At 38.6% G+C, this 20766-nt stretch overlaps 1 protein-coding gene across 1 annotated transcript in view; it reads left to right on the top strand.

The window, feature by feature from the left end:
* Positions 1-23: 23 nt before the first annotated feature.
* The window catches only part of LOC136249043 (uncharacterized), a 51299-nt gene continuing 30556 nt past the window's right edge, over positions 24-20766 (top strand). Inside the window, exons 1-2 of the mRNA XM_066040950.1 lie at positions 24-74; positions 15374-16078. Of these exons, the coding sequence (XP_065897022.1) occupies positions 15746-16078 (333 nt within the window). The 5' untranslated portion in view covers positions 24-74; positions 15374-15745. The remainder of the gene's footprint in view (positions 75-15373; positions 16079-20766) is intronic.

The raw sequence follows: 20766 nt of genomic DNA, 5'->3' as shown, positions 1-20766 counted from the left end.
ACGACTCATCAGAGTAAGAGAGTCGCAGACTTGTTGTTTTACACCGTGACCAACAAAACAATACTGATCATGAGGTATGTGGTACCATAGATATAATGCAGGGGTATATAGACTATGATGGTACGGATGAAGTTAACAGGGCCATACAATTTTTGATTCAGAAGGTTTAACAAATAACATAGCTAGTGTCGTACCTAGACTGCTTGTATTTGGGTGGTGTAACTTATATAGCCATTTCATTCTTAATCGGGGGGTGTGACACCTCTACATATCACGTACGCCCTTCAGCTACCAAATCACAAAACAAATTTCCAGCGATTCGCCCATGGAAGTAATTAATGCTGCTTGAAAACTAGTCTCGAAAACATTTATAAACAATACAAGCTTACAGCATAGATAAATACGAACAATAGTCTACTAGTTTTTAATCATGAACTAATGCCCTAGACCTTCAGAACCCAGTAATAACCCTAGAAATCATACTGGCAATCACACGTGACATTTCAAACCAAGTTTCAAATCACAAATCCAATTTCAAATCACGAAGTGATTTCAAATCATGTACAGATTTGCGAAGGTGTCGTACCCCTCGTTCTTAATCCCTAGATTCTGGGGATTGTTTGAAGGACTGTAAACATGCCGCGAGCAAAGTAAACTAATGTTTTTGTATTTCATGCTCCTGTTACAGAAATCACTCAGTATAGCTGTAACAGGCAGTCAGGCACATGGAACAAGAAAACCTCTTATTCGCGGCTTGTTTGCCACACTTCAAACAATTCATCTCAGGAATCTGGGGATTCAGAACAAAATAGCTATTGGAGTTATATACCAGACCATTTTTCTCCCATCCAAATACAAAGATGCTTACTCCAAAGATGCTTCCCCAGAGATGGGCCATATTTCTGGCCCTATGGACTGTTAGATGTCTTCTTTTCTCCTGCTTAGCTAATTGTTTTATTATTTATTATCTAGGACCGGGTCACATATACAACCAAGTACATATACCAATGTGACAACCTACCCATAGGGCATGTATAAACAATGCCATAGCCAGCACTCAGAGTAGTGGGTGTGCCGGCAGAAATGATACGCATACATACACAGGAAAGAGTTTAACTAACATCAGAAAATCATAATACTATAATGTAGCTTACACAAAATCTATAGTGGCATTAACTGATTTGTTTGTATAGTAGGTGGGAAGGTGACTCAATCAAAACGTAAGGCCACTATGCACAACAAGGTGGTGAAGGTTAGCACAATCAGCATAATAAAAGGCAATTGGTAGCTAAGTGCCAGTACATCAGTGGTGTGGCTAATGTGTACACACTATGTGCATACACAATATTCTGAACCGTAGATGACACACTGGAGATACACATTCAAGCAGTAGTGTATGCAGCAATTTAATGTACTATTGGTAACACTGATGGTGGAAAATCATTTAATAGCAAGCCAGATGAAGGATAAAGCTGTCCTGCAGCAACTTGGGACTCACTGTGCCACCTGGAAACACTTGTAAAACAAAGAGACATCAGTTATGAATGATCACAATAAACTCTGTTGTAACTAGAGGCCGCTGGTGTGTGCCAGCAGTGTTGCATTGGCACAGTGATCATAGCCTATTATGCATACACATTACATAACATACAGTAGATAGTTACATATTATTGTATATATGCAACAATGCATCTTATAGATCACAGACCATTGGAAACCGCGGAAAATAATTCCAGCTAGCAAGCCACGTGAAGTAAAAGTACAGTAAAAATGTACAAAACATTGAACCAAGTACATGCACCAACTTACAGGCAAGGAGTTTAACTGGCATCAGAAAATCACAATACTAAAAATAATTAATGCAACTTGCACAAAAGTACAACAAAAACAAGTTAAATTAGCTGTAGTGGTTTTAATTGATTTGTTTATATTGTAGGTGTGACATGTCTCTGAAGATGAGTCAGCATGCAATGAAGTGACACAACAAGGTGGTGAAGGCACAACTGGCAAATCATCCCAATCAAGCCAATATGGCACAATAGACTCTGTTGTAACTAAAGGCCAATGGTGATGTGCCAGTAAATCAGCGGTGTGACATTGGCACTAGTTGGCATAGTGATCACCAGTGTTGGGAGTAATGCGTTACGTAATATTATTACTTTTGTGGTAACTAAGTAATATAACGAAATACGCTATAAAAATTGGTAATATAACTCAAGTTACTTTACTTACAAATGTAACGCGTTACCTAAGTAATATAGTTACTGTAACAAGTCTACTATTATGCAATATTATTACTACAAGTAACGAAGTTATTAATCTAGTTAATTATCCTCTGAGTAACGCCTGTCCACAACGAAGTAATGAAGCCTACTGAATGAAGCTTATTCACCAGCTTCTTACTTATAACCAAGATTTGCACGTTGTTCAACAACGCAACCATGTCACGTGATAAAGTGGTAGTTTCACACGTGACAGCTTAAGGCTGTGAACACAAAGTAATATAATATGTAATATTATTATAGTTACTTTATTTTATGGGTAATATGTAACTGTAACTAAATAGTTCAGTTGCAAGTAATATGTAATATGTAACTAGTTACTTTTACAAAGTAACTTGCCCAACACTGGTGATCACAAGACACACGATAGTGTGACGTGTGGCCCAAGAAGCCGGTGCGCCACACCGTGACTATATTAACAGGAAGAAAGAAAATGCAATTTTCACACCTATGTAGCTCTGTGATCCCTAATCCGATTGGAATCAAATTTGCTAGAGAAGTGCTGGCCAGTTAGAGCGGTCTACATACCAAATTTGAAGAAAATCGCTCCAGCCATTTCCGAGATACGAACAAACAAAATTTCGTTTTAATTTCTTCGTTTTTTTCTTCTACTTCATTTCGCACACTTCGCAAAATCCGCCATAAAACACGAATGCGTGCTCCAATCAGGCTGAAAGTTGGCACACTTAAAGGATTCATTAAGGCGGATCTCAGTACCAACTTTAGTAGGAATCCGATGAAGATTCACGGAGTTATGATCAATTATTCGCATAAAATAAGGTCAAAGGTCTGTCACGCCCACAAGGTAAACCCCTTGAAGGAATGAGCTGAAAATTGCTATGTAGATGGAGTAACCATCGTAGGAGTACCTTTTTGTGATTTGAAAAGAATCGAGATAAAGACCATGGAGATATGACACAAAACCCAACCTGTCTCACAATTATGCAATCGATTTTTACGAATAAAAAAACTGTTAGTTTTCACGCCTACCAGGCAAACCGCTAAGAGCAATGAGCTGAAAATTGGTGTGTAGCTGGAATAATCATCATAGAAAGTACTTGCAGTAGTATAGAAGAATCGGATTACAAACCACTGAGTTATGATTCGAAACCCAACTACGTGTTGCAAATGCGAGATCGAGATACTCTATATAATAGAACAGTCACCCTAATAGAGCATTCGGCTACGTTTATAACTTACTCCATTAAAGAATTATATTACATTGCAAGTTATTCTGTAGGAAGTTCAGCTACAAACAGTTAATCTTATAGACAATTCAGCTAGAAACTAGTCACACTGTAGAAAGATCAGCTAGAAGAAGTCACCTTGTAGAGAGTTCAGTTACAAAGAACCACCCTGTAGAGAGTTCAGCTGCAAACAATTCACCCTGTAGAGAGATCAGCTAGAAAAAAGAATTTACCTTGTAGAGAGTTCAGCTACAAATGTAGAGAGTTCAGCTGCAGACAAATCACCCTGTAGAGAGTTCAGCTACGAAAAGATCACCCTGTAGAGGTTCAGCTAGAAGAAGTCACCTTGCAGAGAGTTCAGCTACAAAGAAACCACCATGTAGAGAGTTCAGCTGCAAACAAATCATTCTGTAGAGAGTTCAGCTAGAAACAAATCACCCTGTAGAGAGATCAGAGAAACAAGTCACCCTGTGGACAGATCAGCTAGAAGAAGTTACCTTGTAGAGAGTCCAGCTACAAAGAAACCATCATGTAGAGAGTTCAGCTGCAAACAAATCACCCTGTAGAGAGTTCAGCTACGAACAGATCACCCTGTAGATAGTTCAGTTAGAAACAAGTCACCCTGTACAGAGATCAGCTAGAAGAAGTCACCTTGTAGAGGGTTCAGCTACAAAATAACCACCATGTACAGAGTTCAGCTGCAAACAAATCACCTTGTAGAGAGTTCAGCTACAAAGAAACCACTATGTAGAAAGTTCAGCTGCAAGCAAATCACCTTGTAGAAAGTTCAGCTAGAAACAAATAACCCATCAGCTAGAAACAAGTCACCCTGTAGAGAGATCAGCTAGAAGAAGTTACCTTGTAGAGAGTTCAGCTACAAAGAAACCATCATGTAGAGAGTTCAGCTGCAAATAAATCACCCTTTAGAGAGTTAAGCTAGAAGCAAGTCATCTTGTAGAGAGATCAGCTAGAAGGATCACCTTGTAGAAAGTTCAGCTACAAAGAATCACCCTGCAGATAGTTCAGCTACAAACAAGTCATCCTGTAGAGAGATCAGCTACAGAAGAAGTTACCTTGTAGAGAATTCAGCTACAAAGAAACCATCATGTAGAGAGTTCAGATACAAGCAATTCACACTGTAGAGAGATCAGCTAGAAGAAGATACTGTACCTTGTAGAAAGTTCAGTTACAAACATATCACTCTGTAGAGAATTCAGCTATGAATAGATCACCCTATAGAGCGTTCAGCTACAAGCAATTCACCCTGTAGAGAGTTCAGCTACAAAGAAAGCATCATGTAGAGAGTTCAGCTGCAAACGAATCATCCTGTAGAGAGTTCAGCTATGAAAAGACCACCCTGTAGAGAGTTCAGCTAGAAGAAGTCACCTTTTAGAGACTTCAGCTACAAAGAAACCACCATGTAGAGAGTTCAGCTGCAAACAAATCACCCTGTAGAGAATTCAGCTACAAACAAATCGCCTTGTAGAGATACCAGCTAGAAACAAGCCACCCTGTAGACAGATCAGCTAGAAGAAGTTACCTTGTAGAGAGTTCAGCTGCAAACAAATCACCCTGTAGAGAGTTCAACTACACACAGATAACCCTGCAGAGAGTTCAGCTAGAGTCAAGTCACCCTGTAGAGAGAATCCTGTAAAGAGTTCATCTACGTACAAGCAAATCACCCTGTACAGAGTTCAGCTACATTTCAAGTCACCCAGTAGAGAGATCAGCTGCAAATTATCCTGTGGGGATTAATTGACATGTAGTAAATATCTAATCCAAAACAGCCAAGCTGTAAAAAGAGGGTGCGGCCCTCAAAAAAGCTATGGTGAAAAAAGATGTGAAATCCAAGGTAGCGGCCAAAAAATGGCTGTGATGGTAAGTTAATTGTAAAAATTTTAATAACGACAATTCGGGTGAATTTTGGTGCTGCTTGGTCTTGGCACTAAATTCACCTGAATTGTCGTTATTAAAAATTTTCACCATTAACCTACCATCACAGCCATTTTTTGGCTGCCACCTTGGATTTCACATCTTTTTTCACCATAGCCTTTTTGAGGGCCGTACCCTTTTTTTACAGCTTGGCTGTTTTGGATTAGATTTCACTTCTTTTTGTATTTGTATACCCCAAAGCCTGCCATAGGCCGGCTTTGGGGCTTTTTTAACCTATCTTTTGTTTCTTTACCACAGGAAGAAGAAAAGATGAAGCAAGTGATAAATACTTTAAATATTTCTGATTTTATTAGTAAATGTACAACTTATATATATAATATTACAGAACTCTCTACATGATTGTTTCTTTGTAACTGAACACTCTCTACAAGGTGACTTCTTCTAGCTGATCTCTCTACAGGGTGAATTGTTTGTAGCTGAACTCTCTACAAGGTAACTTCTTCTAGCTGATGTCTGTACAGGGTGATTTGTTTGTAGCTGAACTCTCTACAGGTTATTTGTTTGCAGCTGAACTCTCTACATGGTCGTTTCTTTGTAACTGAACTCTGACTTCTTCTAGCTGATCTCTCTACAGGGTGATTTGTTTGTAGCTGAACTCTCCACAAGGTAATTTCTTCTAGCTGATCTCTGTACAGGATGAATTGTTTGTAGTTGAACTCTCTACAAGATAACTTCTTCTAGCTGATCTCTCTACAGGGTGATTTGTTTGTAGCTGAACTCTCTAAGGGTGATTTGTTTGTAGCTGAACTCCCTACATGATAATTTCTTAGTAGCTGAATTCTCTACAAGGTAACTTCTTCTAGCTGATGTCTCTACAGGGTGATTTGTTTGTAGCTGAACTCTCCGCAGGTGATTTGTTTGCAGCTGAACTCTCTACATGATAGTTTCTTTGTAGCTGAACTCTCTACAAGGTAACTTCTTCTAGCTGATGTCTCTACAGGGTGACTTGTTTGTAGTTGAACTCTCTACATAATGGTTTCTTTGTAGCTGAACTCTCTACATGGTAAATTCTTCTAGCTGATGTCTTTACAGAGTCACTAGTTGTAGCTGAACTCTCTACATGGTGGTTTCTTTGTAAATGAGCTCTATACAAGATGACTTCTTCTAGCTGATCTTTCTACAGGGTGATTTGTTTGTAGCTAAACTCTCTACATGGTGGTTTCTTTGTAACTGAACTCTCTACAAGGTGGTTTCTTTGTAACTGAACTCTCTACAAGGTGACTTCTTCTAACTGATCTCTCTATAGGGTGATTTGTTTGTAGCTGAACTCTCTACAGGTGATTTGTTTGCAGCTGAACTCTCTACATGGTGGTTTCTTTGTAACTGAACTCTCTACAAGGCGACTTCTTCTAGCTGATCTCTCTATAGGATGATTTGTTTGTAGCTGAACTCTCCACAAGGTAATTTTTTCTAGCTGACCTCTGTACAGGGTGAATTGTTTGTAGCTGAACTCTCTACAAGGTAACTTCTTCTAGCTGATGTCTGTACAGGGTGATTTGTTTGTAGCTGAACTCTCCACAGGTGATTTGTTTGCAGCTGAACTCTCTACATGATAGTTTCTTTGTAGCTGAACTCTCTACAAGGTAACTTCTTCTAGCTGATGTCTCTACAGGATCACTTGTTTGTAGTTGAACTCTCTACATAATGGTTTCTTTGTAGCTGAACTCTGTACATGGTAACTTCTTCTAGCTGATGTCTCTACAGGGTCACTAGTTTGTAGCTGAACTCTCTACATGGCGGTTTCTTTGTAACTGAACTCTCTACAAGGTGACTTCTTCTAGCTGATCTCTCTACAGGGTGATTTGTTTGTAGCTGAACTCTCTACAGGTTATTTGTTTGCAGCTGAACTCTCTACATGGTGGTTTCTTTGTAACTGAACTCTCTACAAGGTGACTTCTTCTAGCTGATCTCTCTACAGGGTGATTTGTTTGTAGCTGAACTCTCCACAAGGTAATTTCTTCTAGCTGATCTCTGTACAGGGTGAATTGTTTGTAGCTGAACTCTCTACAAGATAACTTCTTCTAGCTGATCTCTCTACAGGGTGATTTGTTTGTAGCTGAACTCTATACGGGTTACTTGTTTCTAGCTGATCTGTTGAATTCTTTTCAGGGTGACTGCTCTATTAGGATGACTGCTCTATTAGAGTATCTTAATCTCGTACTTTCTACACCAAGTTGGATTGTGTGTTATAACTCCGTGGCTTTAAGTCTGATTCTTCTACACCATTGAAGAGCCTTTCTAAGATGATTACTCCATCTGTACAGCGAATTTCAAAGCATTACCCCAAGCAGTTTTTTTGGTAGGCGTAGCAAGTAGTCGTTTTATATTAGCTAATCTTGATTGCATAATTGTTAAATACTGTTGGTTTTTTCGTTGTATCTTCCTGGTTTTTAGCTCAATTTCTTTCAAATCACAAAAGGTTTGAGGTTCAATAGTTAACTTATTCACCTTCAGCTTCTTCCCATACGCGGTTTACCCTGTAGGCGTGACAACATATTGGTGTTATTTTTCGTGAATAATCGCTAATAACTCCTTGCCTATTTATCGTATTATAGCCAAAGTTGGTACCGAGATGCACCTTTATACCCCCCTTCTGTGTGCCAAATTTCAAGGCAATCGGATGTAGCGTTCGCGTTTTATAGCAGTTTTTGTAAAGTGTGCAAAAAGAGGAAGAAAAATAAGAAGAAAAATAAAAGTAAGAAACTAAGCCAATTTTTGAAGTCGCATATCTCAGGAATGCTTGAAGCGGTTTTGCTAAAATTTGGAATGTGGAGTACTGAAGTTGGAGGGAGTGTCCACAGCAAAAATCGTCTTGTTTCATTGAGGCAGCACAGAGCTATAGAGGTGCAAAAATTGCATTTTCGTTCTTCCTGTCAATATACTCACGGGTGTTGCGCGCCGGCTTCTTGAGCCGCACGACACACTACCGTGTGTCTTGATATGCATTATATATATATATATATAATTTGTACATTTACTGATGAAATCAGAATGAGTTAAAGTATTTATAAAATCTGCTTCATCCTTTTCTTTTTCCTGTGGTAAAGAAAAAAATATAGGTTAAAAGCCCCAAAGCTGGCCATAGGCCAGCTTTGGGGTATACAAATACAAAAATAAGTGAAATCTAATCAAAAACAGCCAAGCTGTAAAAAAAGGAGTGCGGCCCTTGAAAAGGCTATGGTGAAAAAAGATGTGAAATGCAAGGTGGCGGCCAAGAAATGGCTGTGATGGTAGGTTAATGGTAAAGATTTCAATAACGGCAGTTCAGGTGAATTTTGTGCCAAGACCATGCGGCACCAAATTCACCTGAATTGTTGTTATTAAAATTTTTACCATTAACCTACCATCATAGCCATTACTTGGCCGCCACCTTGGATTTCACATCTTTTTTCACCATAGCCTTTTCAAGGGCTGCACTCCTTTTTTTACAGCTTGGCTGTTTTTGATTAGATAATATTATGCACACACAACATACAGGAGATAGTTACACATTTTTGTAGATGTAGCAATGCATCTTCTTGTTGATTGCAGATTATTGGCAACAGACTATATATTAGTAGCTAAAGGTGGAAAAAAAATTCCAGCTAGTGAAGAATGAAGATGTACAATAAAAGTAAAACCTTGAAATATACTCTTTACCTTATTGTTCATGTGCTGGCGCATCAGCTGGTTGTTCACTGACGCCTGGAGCACATATTTGCTGGACTCAAAATACAGTTACAAACATTAAAAAATACTTGTTGTTTATGTGTAAAGTGGTCTCTGGCTCTCCTGCAATCACTCGCGAACGTTCGCTAATCTTCCCCTTCGCGAATTCTGAAATTAAAGCATGAGTGTGGTACTGGGTGTTATGTATATAGATTTACACGTATGTTAAAGTCATCAGCACGAACAGGCATAATTATTATATGGTTGTGCCTTCGTTCACAGGTGAATCTATATGTCTCTAGGCCTTGTAGTTTTCTCAAACATTATTTATATGACATAATTTTAACCGCATTTCTTATTATCTTTAGTACTTGATTGTATAAATACAGTAGTTTTACAAGAAAAAAAAACTTGGTATATAAGAATGAGCTGTAAATTTTAGATCATGGGTGGAGTAATTTAGTACCATATTTAATCTCTGTTCACCCCCAGAGCTAGTTATGCACAAACTTAAGTCATGCCCCACCTACCCCACGCAGGGGGCAACTTCGAACTAGTGAGTTGCAAACATGATCCCATTATGTGCTACATACGTGAATCATTAAACAAGTGGGTACAGTATCAGTGCTTGTTGCAAGTAACCATAACACTGCCCTGGGGATGACTGGGTGACTAATCCCCACTTACTTCCTGACTTTGGGTAGGTGGAGAGTGATAATGATATAGACGTGTGTGATTACTTAGCATTGCAAATGGGTCGGGTCATCCAGATTATTTGGATTGTTTGAGTCACTGGGTCTGATTCACTTCTTTTGAATATATGGATCAGATCTGTATGTTGAACTGATGGAAATACAGTTGTATAAACTCAAGAAATTTATGTAGAGCCACCCCCACTTATCAGATTGTGTTTCTGTCTGTAGGCATACATGAATTCACATTCACTACACAGGATTGTAGTGCTATTGTAGGAATATGACTGCTGCTTGTTGGAAGTAACACATTAATAAAGTAACAAGTACACAAAAAAATTTGGAATTTTTCAACTAGAGTAGGGAACATAGCACATCGATAAAAAATACTGAAACAAGCACAGTACAGTTATAACACTTCTTATTGTTTTACTGTGATTTAATATCATGCATTACTCCAGCTTGTTTCAGTACTTTTTATCGATGTGCTATGGTCCCTACTGTAGTTCTAATTTTTTTTGCGTACTTGTTTGTTAACTGTTTCCGTAAATAATTATGACTGGTGAACCCACGCATTCCGCATCAAAAGCCAAGCCCCCCAGCTACATCAATTATCGTCTGAAAAGTGAATCATCCTTACTCTTTGTTGTCAGCTATGTTCACAATATTATGAATCAAGAACTGTTCGAAAAGCACCTCTGCAATCCATGTATACCGCATCAAAAGAAAAAAAGGCACCACGTGCCCTAGTGTAGAGATGTACCGATAATCGGATTGGTGATCGGATCGGGTGCCGATATGGCAATATCTACCATATCGGTAATTTTTTCCCAGGCTTGATGGACTGCCCTTGCCTACCACCCCCAGCACAAAGAAAGGCACGTGCTGGACAACTAAAAAGGACAATAGAAAAGTAGAGTATTGGTAATCGGCACAAACGCTCTGAGAACCGATATTGCTGCCGCTAATTTTGCATGGCAAATATGAGTACCATTATTTGCAGCAATGAAAAGCCTTTTTGCTCACTACTACAAAAAATAGAAAGCCTCTCTATACTGTTCCATTATAGCCATAGGTTACAAGAAGCCATACGACCACATGTGTAAATACTGCTATTAATTTGTGTTAAAATATTCTTTCCCAGATCTGGTAGCTGTTACACCTTAACAATAAAGAACTGCACCACAGGATAATGTGTGTATAGTAGCCATCTTATAACTAATCAAAGCACTGAGTAATCTGGACAAGGGAGTAATCTGGACAAGGGAGTATGTATTATAATATTTGCATGTGGTGCCTAATTGTCTGCATGGCCACACCAACTAAAGGTAACCAGGTATAGTTGTACCTTATAGTTACAACACTTCTATTTTCTTTAAAATTAATATCATTAGAATATGCATCATGCAGTAGCTATACACCTGTTCTATTTTACACTTTACAGATTATGTATACAATAATCGGATCAGTATAATCGGTATCGGTTATTTTAGGTACAGATTAATATTCTTATGCTCAATATTCTGGTTCTAGGTGGATCAGTGCTTTCTTGGCTTCCCTGATAGAGCAACAATCCAATGACTTCTGTATCCTTAATTTATAATCTGTTAAATCTGATATTCGCCGGCTTAAGCAACAATATGTGTCTTCTGTTGCTGATTCAGACAAGTCTCATCTGGATCCCTTGCTGCAGAGGATCGTTGGTTTGAATAGTATGAAGTGTTCTTTCCTGTGACTGACAGCTCTTCCTATTCAGGAGCAGGGATTCTACTTAAATAAGCAGGAGTTAATTGTATGATGTCTCCAGTCACTGTGTTTGTGGCACCCCCTTCAGTGTAGGAGGCCTTATACCTTTATTCGTCATAATGAACTTCGTGACTTGACAGCTGGATGATTACAAGAGGTCTGTTATAATGTTGCAATGGAACCACCTTTATTACCTCTTAATGGAGAGACCATTGCTCCTGTTTCTACTATTCATAATGATGAAGCCCGTGCAGATGTTTGTGCAACTGGGTTTTGGGGTAAACGCCAGGGTGCATTTTTTGATATAAGGATTTTTCACCCCAACGCACCAAGCTACCTTAAGACTCAGCCTGCATCACTTTTTCGAATGCATGAGTTAGAGAAGAAGCAGGAATATGGCAATAGGGTTCGCAGTGTGGGTGTGCTTCATTTACCCCTCTTGTTTTTTCTACGTTTGGTGGACTTGGTAGGGAAGTAACTATATTCTATAGCTGCTTAGCTGATTTACTCTCTAAGAAACATGGCACACCCTATACCAAGACACTTTCACTGATGCGATGCTCCATCTCATTTTCTTTATTCCGTTCTGCCATCTTGGCTATCTGGGGTAGTAGGACTGTGAGACCTTTGGAACCCCCCACTATCTCTGCTGAACTGCGCTTGGCAGAGGTTAAGCTTGACTCATCTGTTTAACGTATTTATTTTATTTTGTATTTGTTTAATGTGTTCATTTTGTAAAAAAAATAATCAATTTATAAAAAAAAATGGTACAGACTAATCGGATGTCGGTACAGCTGAAAAATCCTTATCGGTACATCTCTACCCTAGTGATGTCAGTTATTGTTTGAAAAGTGAAGTATCCATTATGCTTTGTTGCCGGCTAAGCAGTACAAATCAAGAACTGTTCGTAAAGTACGTACTTCTACAATCAATGTAGCCACTATAAAAAACACAGACGATTTCCGTTATGAAGGGAAGCCATTACGTTCTACCGCCAAATGGACACTTTTAGCTGTCAGTAAAGATGAATGGGACACAGAAGGACACTGGTAAGTCCATGAAGAATGCATTGTACATATTGTGGTATGCCAAAAGGCATTTCTCAGGCCGAAGTGATGTCAAACTGAAAAAATCAAGCCCGTAGCCTTAGCCGTTATCAAGTTATGCTTGTCTGAAGGCATTAGTCAATCAGTTACTCAGTCAGTCAATAGAAAATTCCGTAAAATAATTTTTTTACAAATTCTGTAGCAACTTGTTGAAAGCATTTTGGGTTGATCAGAAGGCTTGTCTTGCCTAACCAATACTGCCTCATTGTTGTCTGGGAAAATTGAGGCTGGTTATTGGATGCTGTTTTTTGTGGTCCCTACTAAAAAAATACAGTACTATCGTACTGTATGTTATACTTACATAATAGTTATTACTTTTGGGGCTTCTTAGTAATGTATTTGTTACTATTTATAGTGTAGTATTTTGAAGATGCCATAATCTGTTACCAGTAATGGATTATGGCTTCTTCAAAAGTGACTTTAGTAATGAGAATAGTAATCCACACAGCACCCATCATATCTTGGTTTCCACCTTTGATTTCATACCCGGGCTTTTCATCCTTTTTCACAGCTTGGCTGTGTTTGTGTGGATTGCTATTCTCGTTACCAAAGTTAGGGAAAAAGCCATGATCTATAACTGATAATGGATTATGGCAGCAGCACAGAAATAGCTGTGATGAAGTTACAGGTTTTTACATTTTACTTTGTCCCATTTGCAGTAGATTTTGTTGCTTTTGCAGTAGAATTCATGCCGTTTGCGATTGGAGTTCATTGGTTTGCAATTGATTTTGGCACTTTTACATTAGAATTCATCACGTTTGCACAAGAATTCCTCATAGTTACTTTGACTGCTATAAACCAGCCGCTCATCACAAGGTGGATCAATTATTGCCTTATAGAGAGTTATTTACAACAGTTGTACTTCAATAAGATCATGAAACAGCTGCTACATCTTGTTTTTGTGTTTACTGCAGCGGCCAATCTTGTCACGGACAAATTCTTGTGCAAACGTGACGAATTCAATTGCAAAACCAATAAATTACCGACAAATTCAATTGCAAACAGGACGAGTTCTACAGCAAAAGCAACAAACTCTACTGCAAATGGAGTGACGAATTCAATTGCAAAAACCTGTAATGCTATTATTAATGCTATAAACATCATTGCAGCCATTTCTTTGATTTCACAACTTTTTCATCCAGGCTTTTGAAGGCCATGACCTAATTTCACAGCTTGGCTGTTATGTGTGAATTTCACTTCTTTTTGTACTTTATAAGGCTCCAAAGCCATCCTACGTCTGCCCTATGTCACATGTTGTTTTATCTACAGACAATAATGATTATTAAAGACAGAAGTTATAATTGTATTGTATTGCATGACTGTTCACTTATAGTATTGTAATACTCTAATATTTTAGAGTCCACAGTTGTTTGAGGACTTCTAGTAGAACACACATACTATGAAATTATGATTGAGTAGAACTTTTATTTGTAAAGTAGAAATTAAGTGAGGTGAGCAGCTGTGATAGTAATTGCTTAGTGGTTACACATTTGGGTGTTAGGTGTAGAGAAACCTGGATCAAACCATGGTAAGCTTTTTACAACAATTTTTCAACCCTGTGGTGACTGTTCTATTAGAGTACTTGAACCCTGCAATTTTATATTTGCTTGATTTTTGTTGTGTTATTCTTTTGTTTTTGAAAGCACCAAAAAAGAACTGCTACAATGATTGGCCCAAGGTATTTCCATAGGCATAGATCCTTGTGGCTTTGGTATCAGATCGATAGGTATTTTTCTGTAGTGTGTGGCCTTCAAAAGCCTGGGTGAAAAAAGGTGTGAAGTCAAAGAGGTGTCGGCCATGAAATGACTGTAATGATGTTAATGCTAATCATGCGCAAATGATTTCACAACTTTTCTAAGTTCACACAGGCTTTTGAAGGCACACCCTTTTTACAGCTTGGCTAGTGGCATTGTATTAAAGTTGGAACATTTTCAAATGGTTTATATCATGCTTTGGTACACACACACGTACGTACACATGCACACAAAGCTTAGTCGTGCAATACACAGCTATTTCCACCCAGCGAACCACCACTGGGATGCCCGTGCACCACTTAGACGCTTGAGCCTTATGCAGGCAAATCCTCCTGGGGCATGGCTAGTAAACTGCAAAAGGTAAGGTCTAAGGTGGCACAATGACTCCAACACTGCTAAATAAGGCAAGGACAGTTGGCATTAAATTTTGTTTCCCTAGGGGGGGTACCCATTGATGTTACAGCTGTGTGGGCTGCTTCCCCAGGTGACACAAGGTCCTCGATATACAGCTGGGTAGACTGGAGCAATGTGAGTAGTTTCTTAACCCGGAACCTTTTGATTAACAGGCTGAAGCTCTAGCCACTTTCCTCTCTCTCACACATGCACGCACGCACACACACACACACACATGTGCACGTATGTATGTACAGTGGAACCTGTTAATCAGGACACTTTTAAAATGTGCAATCTGGACACTTGGTAATGGCCATTAGCATGTAAACTGACCTGGAAAACCAGGAAACCTTGATAATCAGGACACTTCTGCTTGGTCCCAAGGTGTCCTTAATACACAGGTTTCACTCTGCGTACATAAATATGTATGTACATACACGCATGTTTTTCAGAAGTTAATTTCAGGAAACCAGTTGTGCACTTGATTTGAAAAAATCATATTTGGGACTAAACATTAATTTTTGTATGATTATTTAGTAGACAGGTAATTACATAAAATCTGTTGTATGTCATATGATGTTTAATCCATACTTCGTAAATAATCATATGCAGGTTTTTTCCAATGATGTCAATACGTTTCACAGTGTTCAGCTGGAAAGTGGTTTGGTGAAGTTGAGTACCTATGAATGGAGTCCTGTTGAAATTGTTGATGATCAAGTAAAAGAGCTAGTTTGTGAGCTGAAGCTGAAAGATGTACATTCCATTGAGAGACTGTTATGCATTGTGCAATCTCACTTGTCATCTGCTCCTGAAACTCTTACAGACGAAGATACTCATAGTAAAGAAGAGCAAAGTGTTGTAAGTGAAGGTAATAGTGAGTTGGCTGTGCCAGTGTCTGCTGCAAACACAAATGTGCAATATGCTCATGTACCACCACCATCTCAGCCATTATTGTTTGAAGAAAGTGCTGACAGTACTAATCTGATGGAAACCAATGAAGCTATGCTCTCTGAATATGCTGAATCAGGTGAACCAAAATTTGGGGGCTCAGGGTTACATGTGGATCCATCTGATGATGGCCCACCCATTGTTGAAGTACAACCAGAAGATATTACTTCTCCAAATGAAGATGTGGATAACAGAGAACATAAACCACCTTCAAAGCTTCCTTCTTATCTTAAACAGTCATGCAGTAAAGAAAGTCAAGATGTACCTCATGCACCTCCACCACCAAATATTCCTTTAGAAAATAATGCTGTTACAAGTCCTATGACTCCTCAATCACGTCAAGCTCAATTTACACCTGAAAGGGACCAGGTAAGATAGATAAGAATAATGTAAACATGTGTACGTAGCAGCTATATAGTTTTAAGTTGCCCCAAATGGCTCATTGCTACATTTGCAATTAAGTTTTAACAGTGACAAAAGTGGTTTATTGATACCTACATGTGTATGCAGTTCATTTGTGTATGCAGTTTATTTTGTGTAGTGTTTATCCCATCCAAAAACAGCTTATAGCTGTAAAAAAAGTGCGCGTCCAAGTAAAGCAGAGTTAACTGCGACAAAAAGTAATGATATCATAATGCGGCCATGTGCGAGGTGTGCAAGTTGTAAAATTAATATTAGCTAATCAGATAATACAATGTTATTGTTAAAGTGTTAATGAGAACTATGTGATGCTGCTAGTTTTTAAGTGTGTGAGCATCTTCATAAATGCCACATAAATTTAATTCTCAATAAAGCAATGTGTATAGATTCTCTGATAGTAATAAATAGTTTGAGTTTGGCCACCTTTCCTTTGTTCGTAGCATTGCTGTATACAGGAAAGGCGGCCAAACTCAAACTATTTATTACTATCAGAGAATCTATACACATTGCTTTATTGAGAATTAAATTTATGTGGCATTTATGAAGATGCTCACACACTTAAAAACTAGCAGCATCACATAGTTCTCATTAACACTTTAACAATAACATTGTATTATCTGATTAGCTAATATTAATTTTACAACTTGCACACCTCGCACATGGCCGCATTATGATATCATTACTTTTTGTCGCAGTTAACTCTGCTTTACTTGGACGCGCACTTTTTTTACAGCTATAAGCTGTTTTTGGATGGGATTTCAATACTTTTTGTTAGAATAAGCAATGTACTGTTGATAACAGTAGGTGAGTTTCCATGGTTTTGACAGAAACCCCAGATTACAGTGACAGAATATTAAAATATAACTGTAATTTTAGTGGCCAGGGCCGCCCACATTGGGGGTAACTGGGGTATTTTGCCCCCTACCACAGCCCGAAAGGGGCCACTTGAATACCTGTTTAAAGAAAGATCGATATACTCTAATAGAGCAGTCAGGATCTAGACCCTTCCTTGCCCCTGGGCCCCTCTTTAACTCTTTTCCCTGGGCCCTCTAATTTCTCAGGGCGGCCCTGTTAGTGGTATGCAACTGCAGTCAACTAACACCCATTTTAACTATTAAACCCTTAACAACGCTTGCCTTTCATCTTGTACTGCATTGAAACGATCAAAATACTCTATTAGAGCAGTCACAAAACAGCTGTAACACAGCAATCAATATTTAGCATAGTTACAACTTTTGCTTAGCATCGGATTGTATAGTTTAAATTACTAGCTACTTACAGACTTTACAATATAAAAATATGGCACTTGTAGAAATGTGACTGTTCTATTAGAGTATCTCGATCTACTTCAAGCATTGATCATGACTAATTCAAGTGAAGAGATCTTGTGAAATGAAATGAGAAAAGGCAAGTATGTACAGAGACAATAGAGGGGCGCGTAATTATGTCCTGTTGTAAATAAACGCCTTTAAAATTTATATTACTACTAAATAAACGCACCAGAATAGGCTTGTGTAGCTGTTGTCTCCAAGGTTGTCTCATTACTTGTCTTTTCGTGTTGAAAGGATTTAGTCGCAATTGGTGAGTTTAACTATACATGTATTTGTGTTGTAAAACTTAATTGTAAAAAGGCGATTAGCACATAATTATCATGATAAACATGTATTTGTCACAGTAGAGTCTCTCACGAAGTCACGATTATTACGGGACATTGGACCAGGGTAAAAATTTACTGCTATATTTAGAGGTTGTAGCGTTTGTATATCTTAGTATCTTAATAAATAATCCCCCATGATCACTAATCACTAATAGTACAGTGAAAACTGGTCATTATTCAGGCCGTAGGGACAAAATTTTCTGACCTTGCCTTTTAAAGAGGTGGCTGCATTAAGCGGCCTTAAAAAAAGGTAAGAAGCATGCTGTTCTAACTGGCTATAGAGATGGATTTAGTGTATGACAGCGTATGAGATAGTGAGTGCTGGTAGCAAGGGGGCAGCCAATCTGTTAGAGCACCAAAAGCACTGCTTCAGACATAGGCAGTTGACTGTCAGCCCCAAGTGTAAAAAGTTTCACTATTGGTCCTTATAAGCTCCTGATGAAGAAAGTGATGAAGTCATTATCCATAGGATATATTTTTCAGAGTATCCTTTTCAGTTCTACAATATAGTAGCCAAGCATAAGATGAACATAACACAGCATTCCAGTAGTTTAGTGGTGACCACAACACTGCCTAAGTTAAACTGTGGTGAGATTTGAGACTACCAGAAGCCCTGGAATGTCTTCAACACATGAAATACCAAATATCTAATGCCTGGCTTTCATCCACAGTGGACCTGTCTTGGTGGCCACTTGTACAGAAGGGAAACAGCTGCCACACAGTCTTGCTAGCGAAACAGCTAGTTGCCACACCCCTTAATTATCAATTTGTAAAATCTTTAGCAAAATTGTGTGTGCGAGCAAGTGCGATGTGGCAGTGCCGTGTATATGGTTGCTGCCTAGCAGTGACACATCATGAGTATTGAAGTCACAATGCATTACTGTATCATCCATCTAAATACAATCTCTGAATGTGTCATTTTGTGTAGAGAGCAATCTTCCACAAGAAGTGACCTGCAGGTTTCAGTGTATATTGTTAACCATTAATATTGTTCACAATATTGTGAACTATATGTACAGTGAAACCTCACTTAGTGGCCACCTCTTTAATAAGACCATCTCATTATATTGACCACCTCTAGTAGGTCCCAAATATAGCTAAGCATTACTTATGACCTCATTAATAAGGCCACCTTGTTATTCAGGCCAAATTTTTTGGTCCCACAGCCTGCCATATTAATGAGGTTTCATTGTACTTATGTGAATTTTTATTTTTCGTAACTTTTCTTCAGGTTTACTGATGGGCACTATGAAGCATTGTTGACTGGTACGTGTATAATGTGGTGACTTGAAATTCTAAAACAGTACGTAGCATGTCTTGTATGTACATGTAATGTGTTGTAATGTGTCCACACATCCACACATCTTAGAAATAAATATAATTGTATTCTCTATAAATAGTCAGTTCCATTGTGCCACTGGGTCATAAGTTGGATCATCCAGGGCACTTGAGTCACATTTTGTCCTGGCCAAGTGGATCTCATCCACTGACAGAATATACAGGATCAGATTACGTGTATAAATTACGGTGGAACTTGTTTATTGCCACCTTCACTCATTCAGCAGGTAACAGTGTATAAATTCTCAATTGGAATTGGCTTTTCAAGAGTGGTTGTCTTTCTATACTATAGTGGCCATTAAGACAGGTTGTACTGATAGATAGAGTGTACATACTAGAGATGCAACAATATCCTCCACTTAGTGTCGTTTGATAGTGATGCAATGGAGACTATGTATTATTGCATTTAAATACTATACTATTATATTGCAACTCTAGCACGTATTTATAACAGGAATGTTTGTTAACCGTTTAGACATGCTGGAGCCACACCCACTCATCTGGATTCTACAAATGAAGTCATACCAACTTGTTGTCATCATACTTACTTGTTACTCCCTTGGATGAATATACATGCCGTCATGTGAGACTTGCTACCATGGCGGGCCACTGGAAAACATTTGCATAGCAGTTATATTACAGTCATTATTGTACAATTCTTACATTATTGTTGTGAAAAGTGTTTGGTATTCATGTGTCTCCTCTGTATGTTGTAATTACATGTGTAATTTTGTGTGGGGGTGCTATAAAATGCAATAATGCATGGTGACAATTGTATTAGGCAATTTTGCACACTTCCTTTTTAAGCTAGCTACATGTGCTAATTACTCACAACTTGTGTCAACAACTGGTAACCGCAGTTGTACTCTTGTGTCATTCTTTAAGCCGCGCCCTTAGAGGACAAATTATGTGGGGGCGACTAATTTCAAAACGAAGGATGGTATGCAGCACCATAGATTATATCTATGGACTATAATCTATGGCAGCACACTTCTTGGTGGCTATATGTACTGATTAACTACATAGAGCGCCAGTTCATCAATACCCAGTGACCGCAGTTGTGCTCTGCGTCATTCTTTAAATTCCGAGTAAAATTCTTAGAGAGCAAATGACGTGGGGGCGACTAAATTCAAATTTCAAACTAGCCATTCTCGAAAACAAATGTTTCAATCTGAACGAAACTTTTAGAACAGTTTAAAGACACATTGCCCTACATGCCAAGCGAGTATTGCGGAAAACAACAATCTGGGATTTGTATTTGGCCTCTAGGTCGACTGAGGACGACTGAAACTTCGTTTGGTGCTGAAATCACGACTGTAGGGTAATCATGTATGGTGAAATCGATGATGTGAATCTTGAGGTGATTGAGTGAATACTGAAGCGATAACAGGGCGATCAATGTTCGGAATGCACAAAGGAACGCAAGGCATACACCTGCGGTTGCGTCTAACCGCATGCGATAAAAAAAAAAAAAAAAAAAAAAAAATGAAACTTCACCTTTGATGTCGGCAACCTCGGTCACGAAACAATCGGCATGGATTTGCTTCACTGCTTGTGTGGTAGTTACTAGTGACACGATGAGTTCAACTCCAGAGTTTCAGAGGGATAGCGTAAGTGACGGGTGGATTACAGGAAGGCCGAA

This window comes from Dysidea avara, chromosome 3, assembly GCF_963678975.1.
Source record: "Dysidea avara chromosome 3, odDysAvar1.4, whole genome shotgun sequence".
NCBI classification, from domain to species: Eukaryota; Metazoa; Porifera; class Demospongiae; order Dictyoceratida; family Dysideidae; genus Dysidea; species Dysidea avara.
The sequence above is the reverse complement of the archived record's forward strand: the minus strand, read 5'-3'. Positions and strand labels throughout refer to the sequence as shown.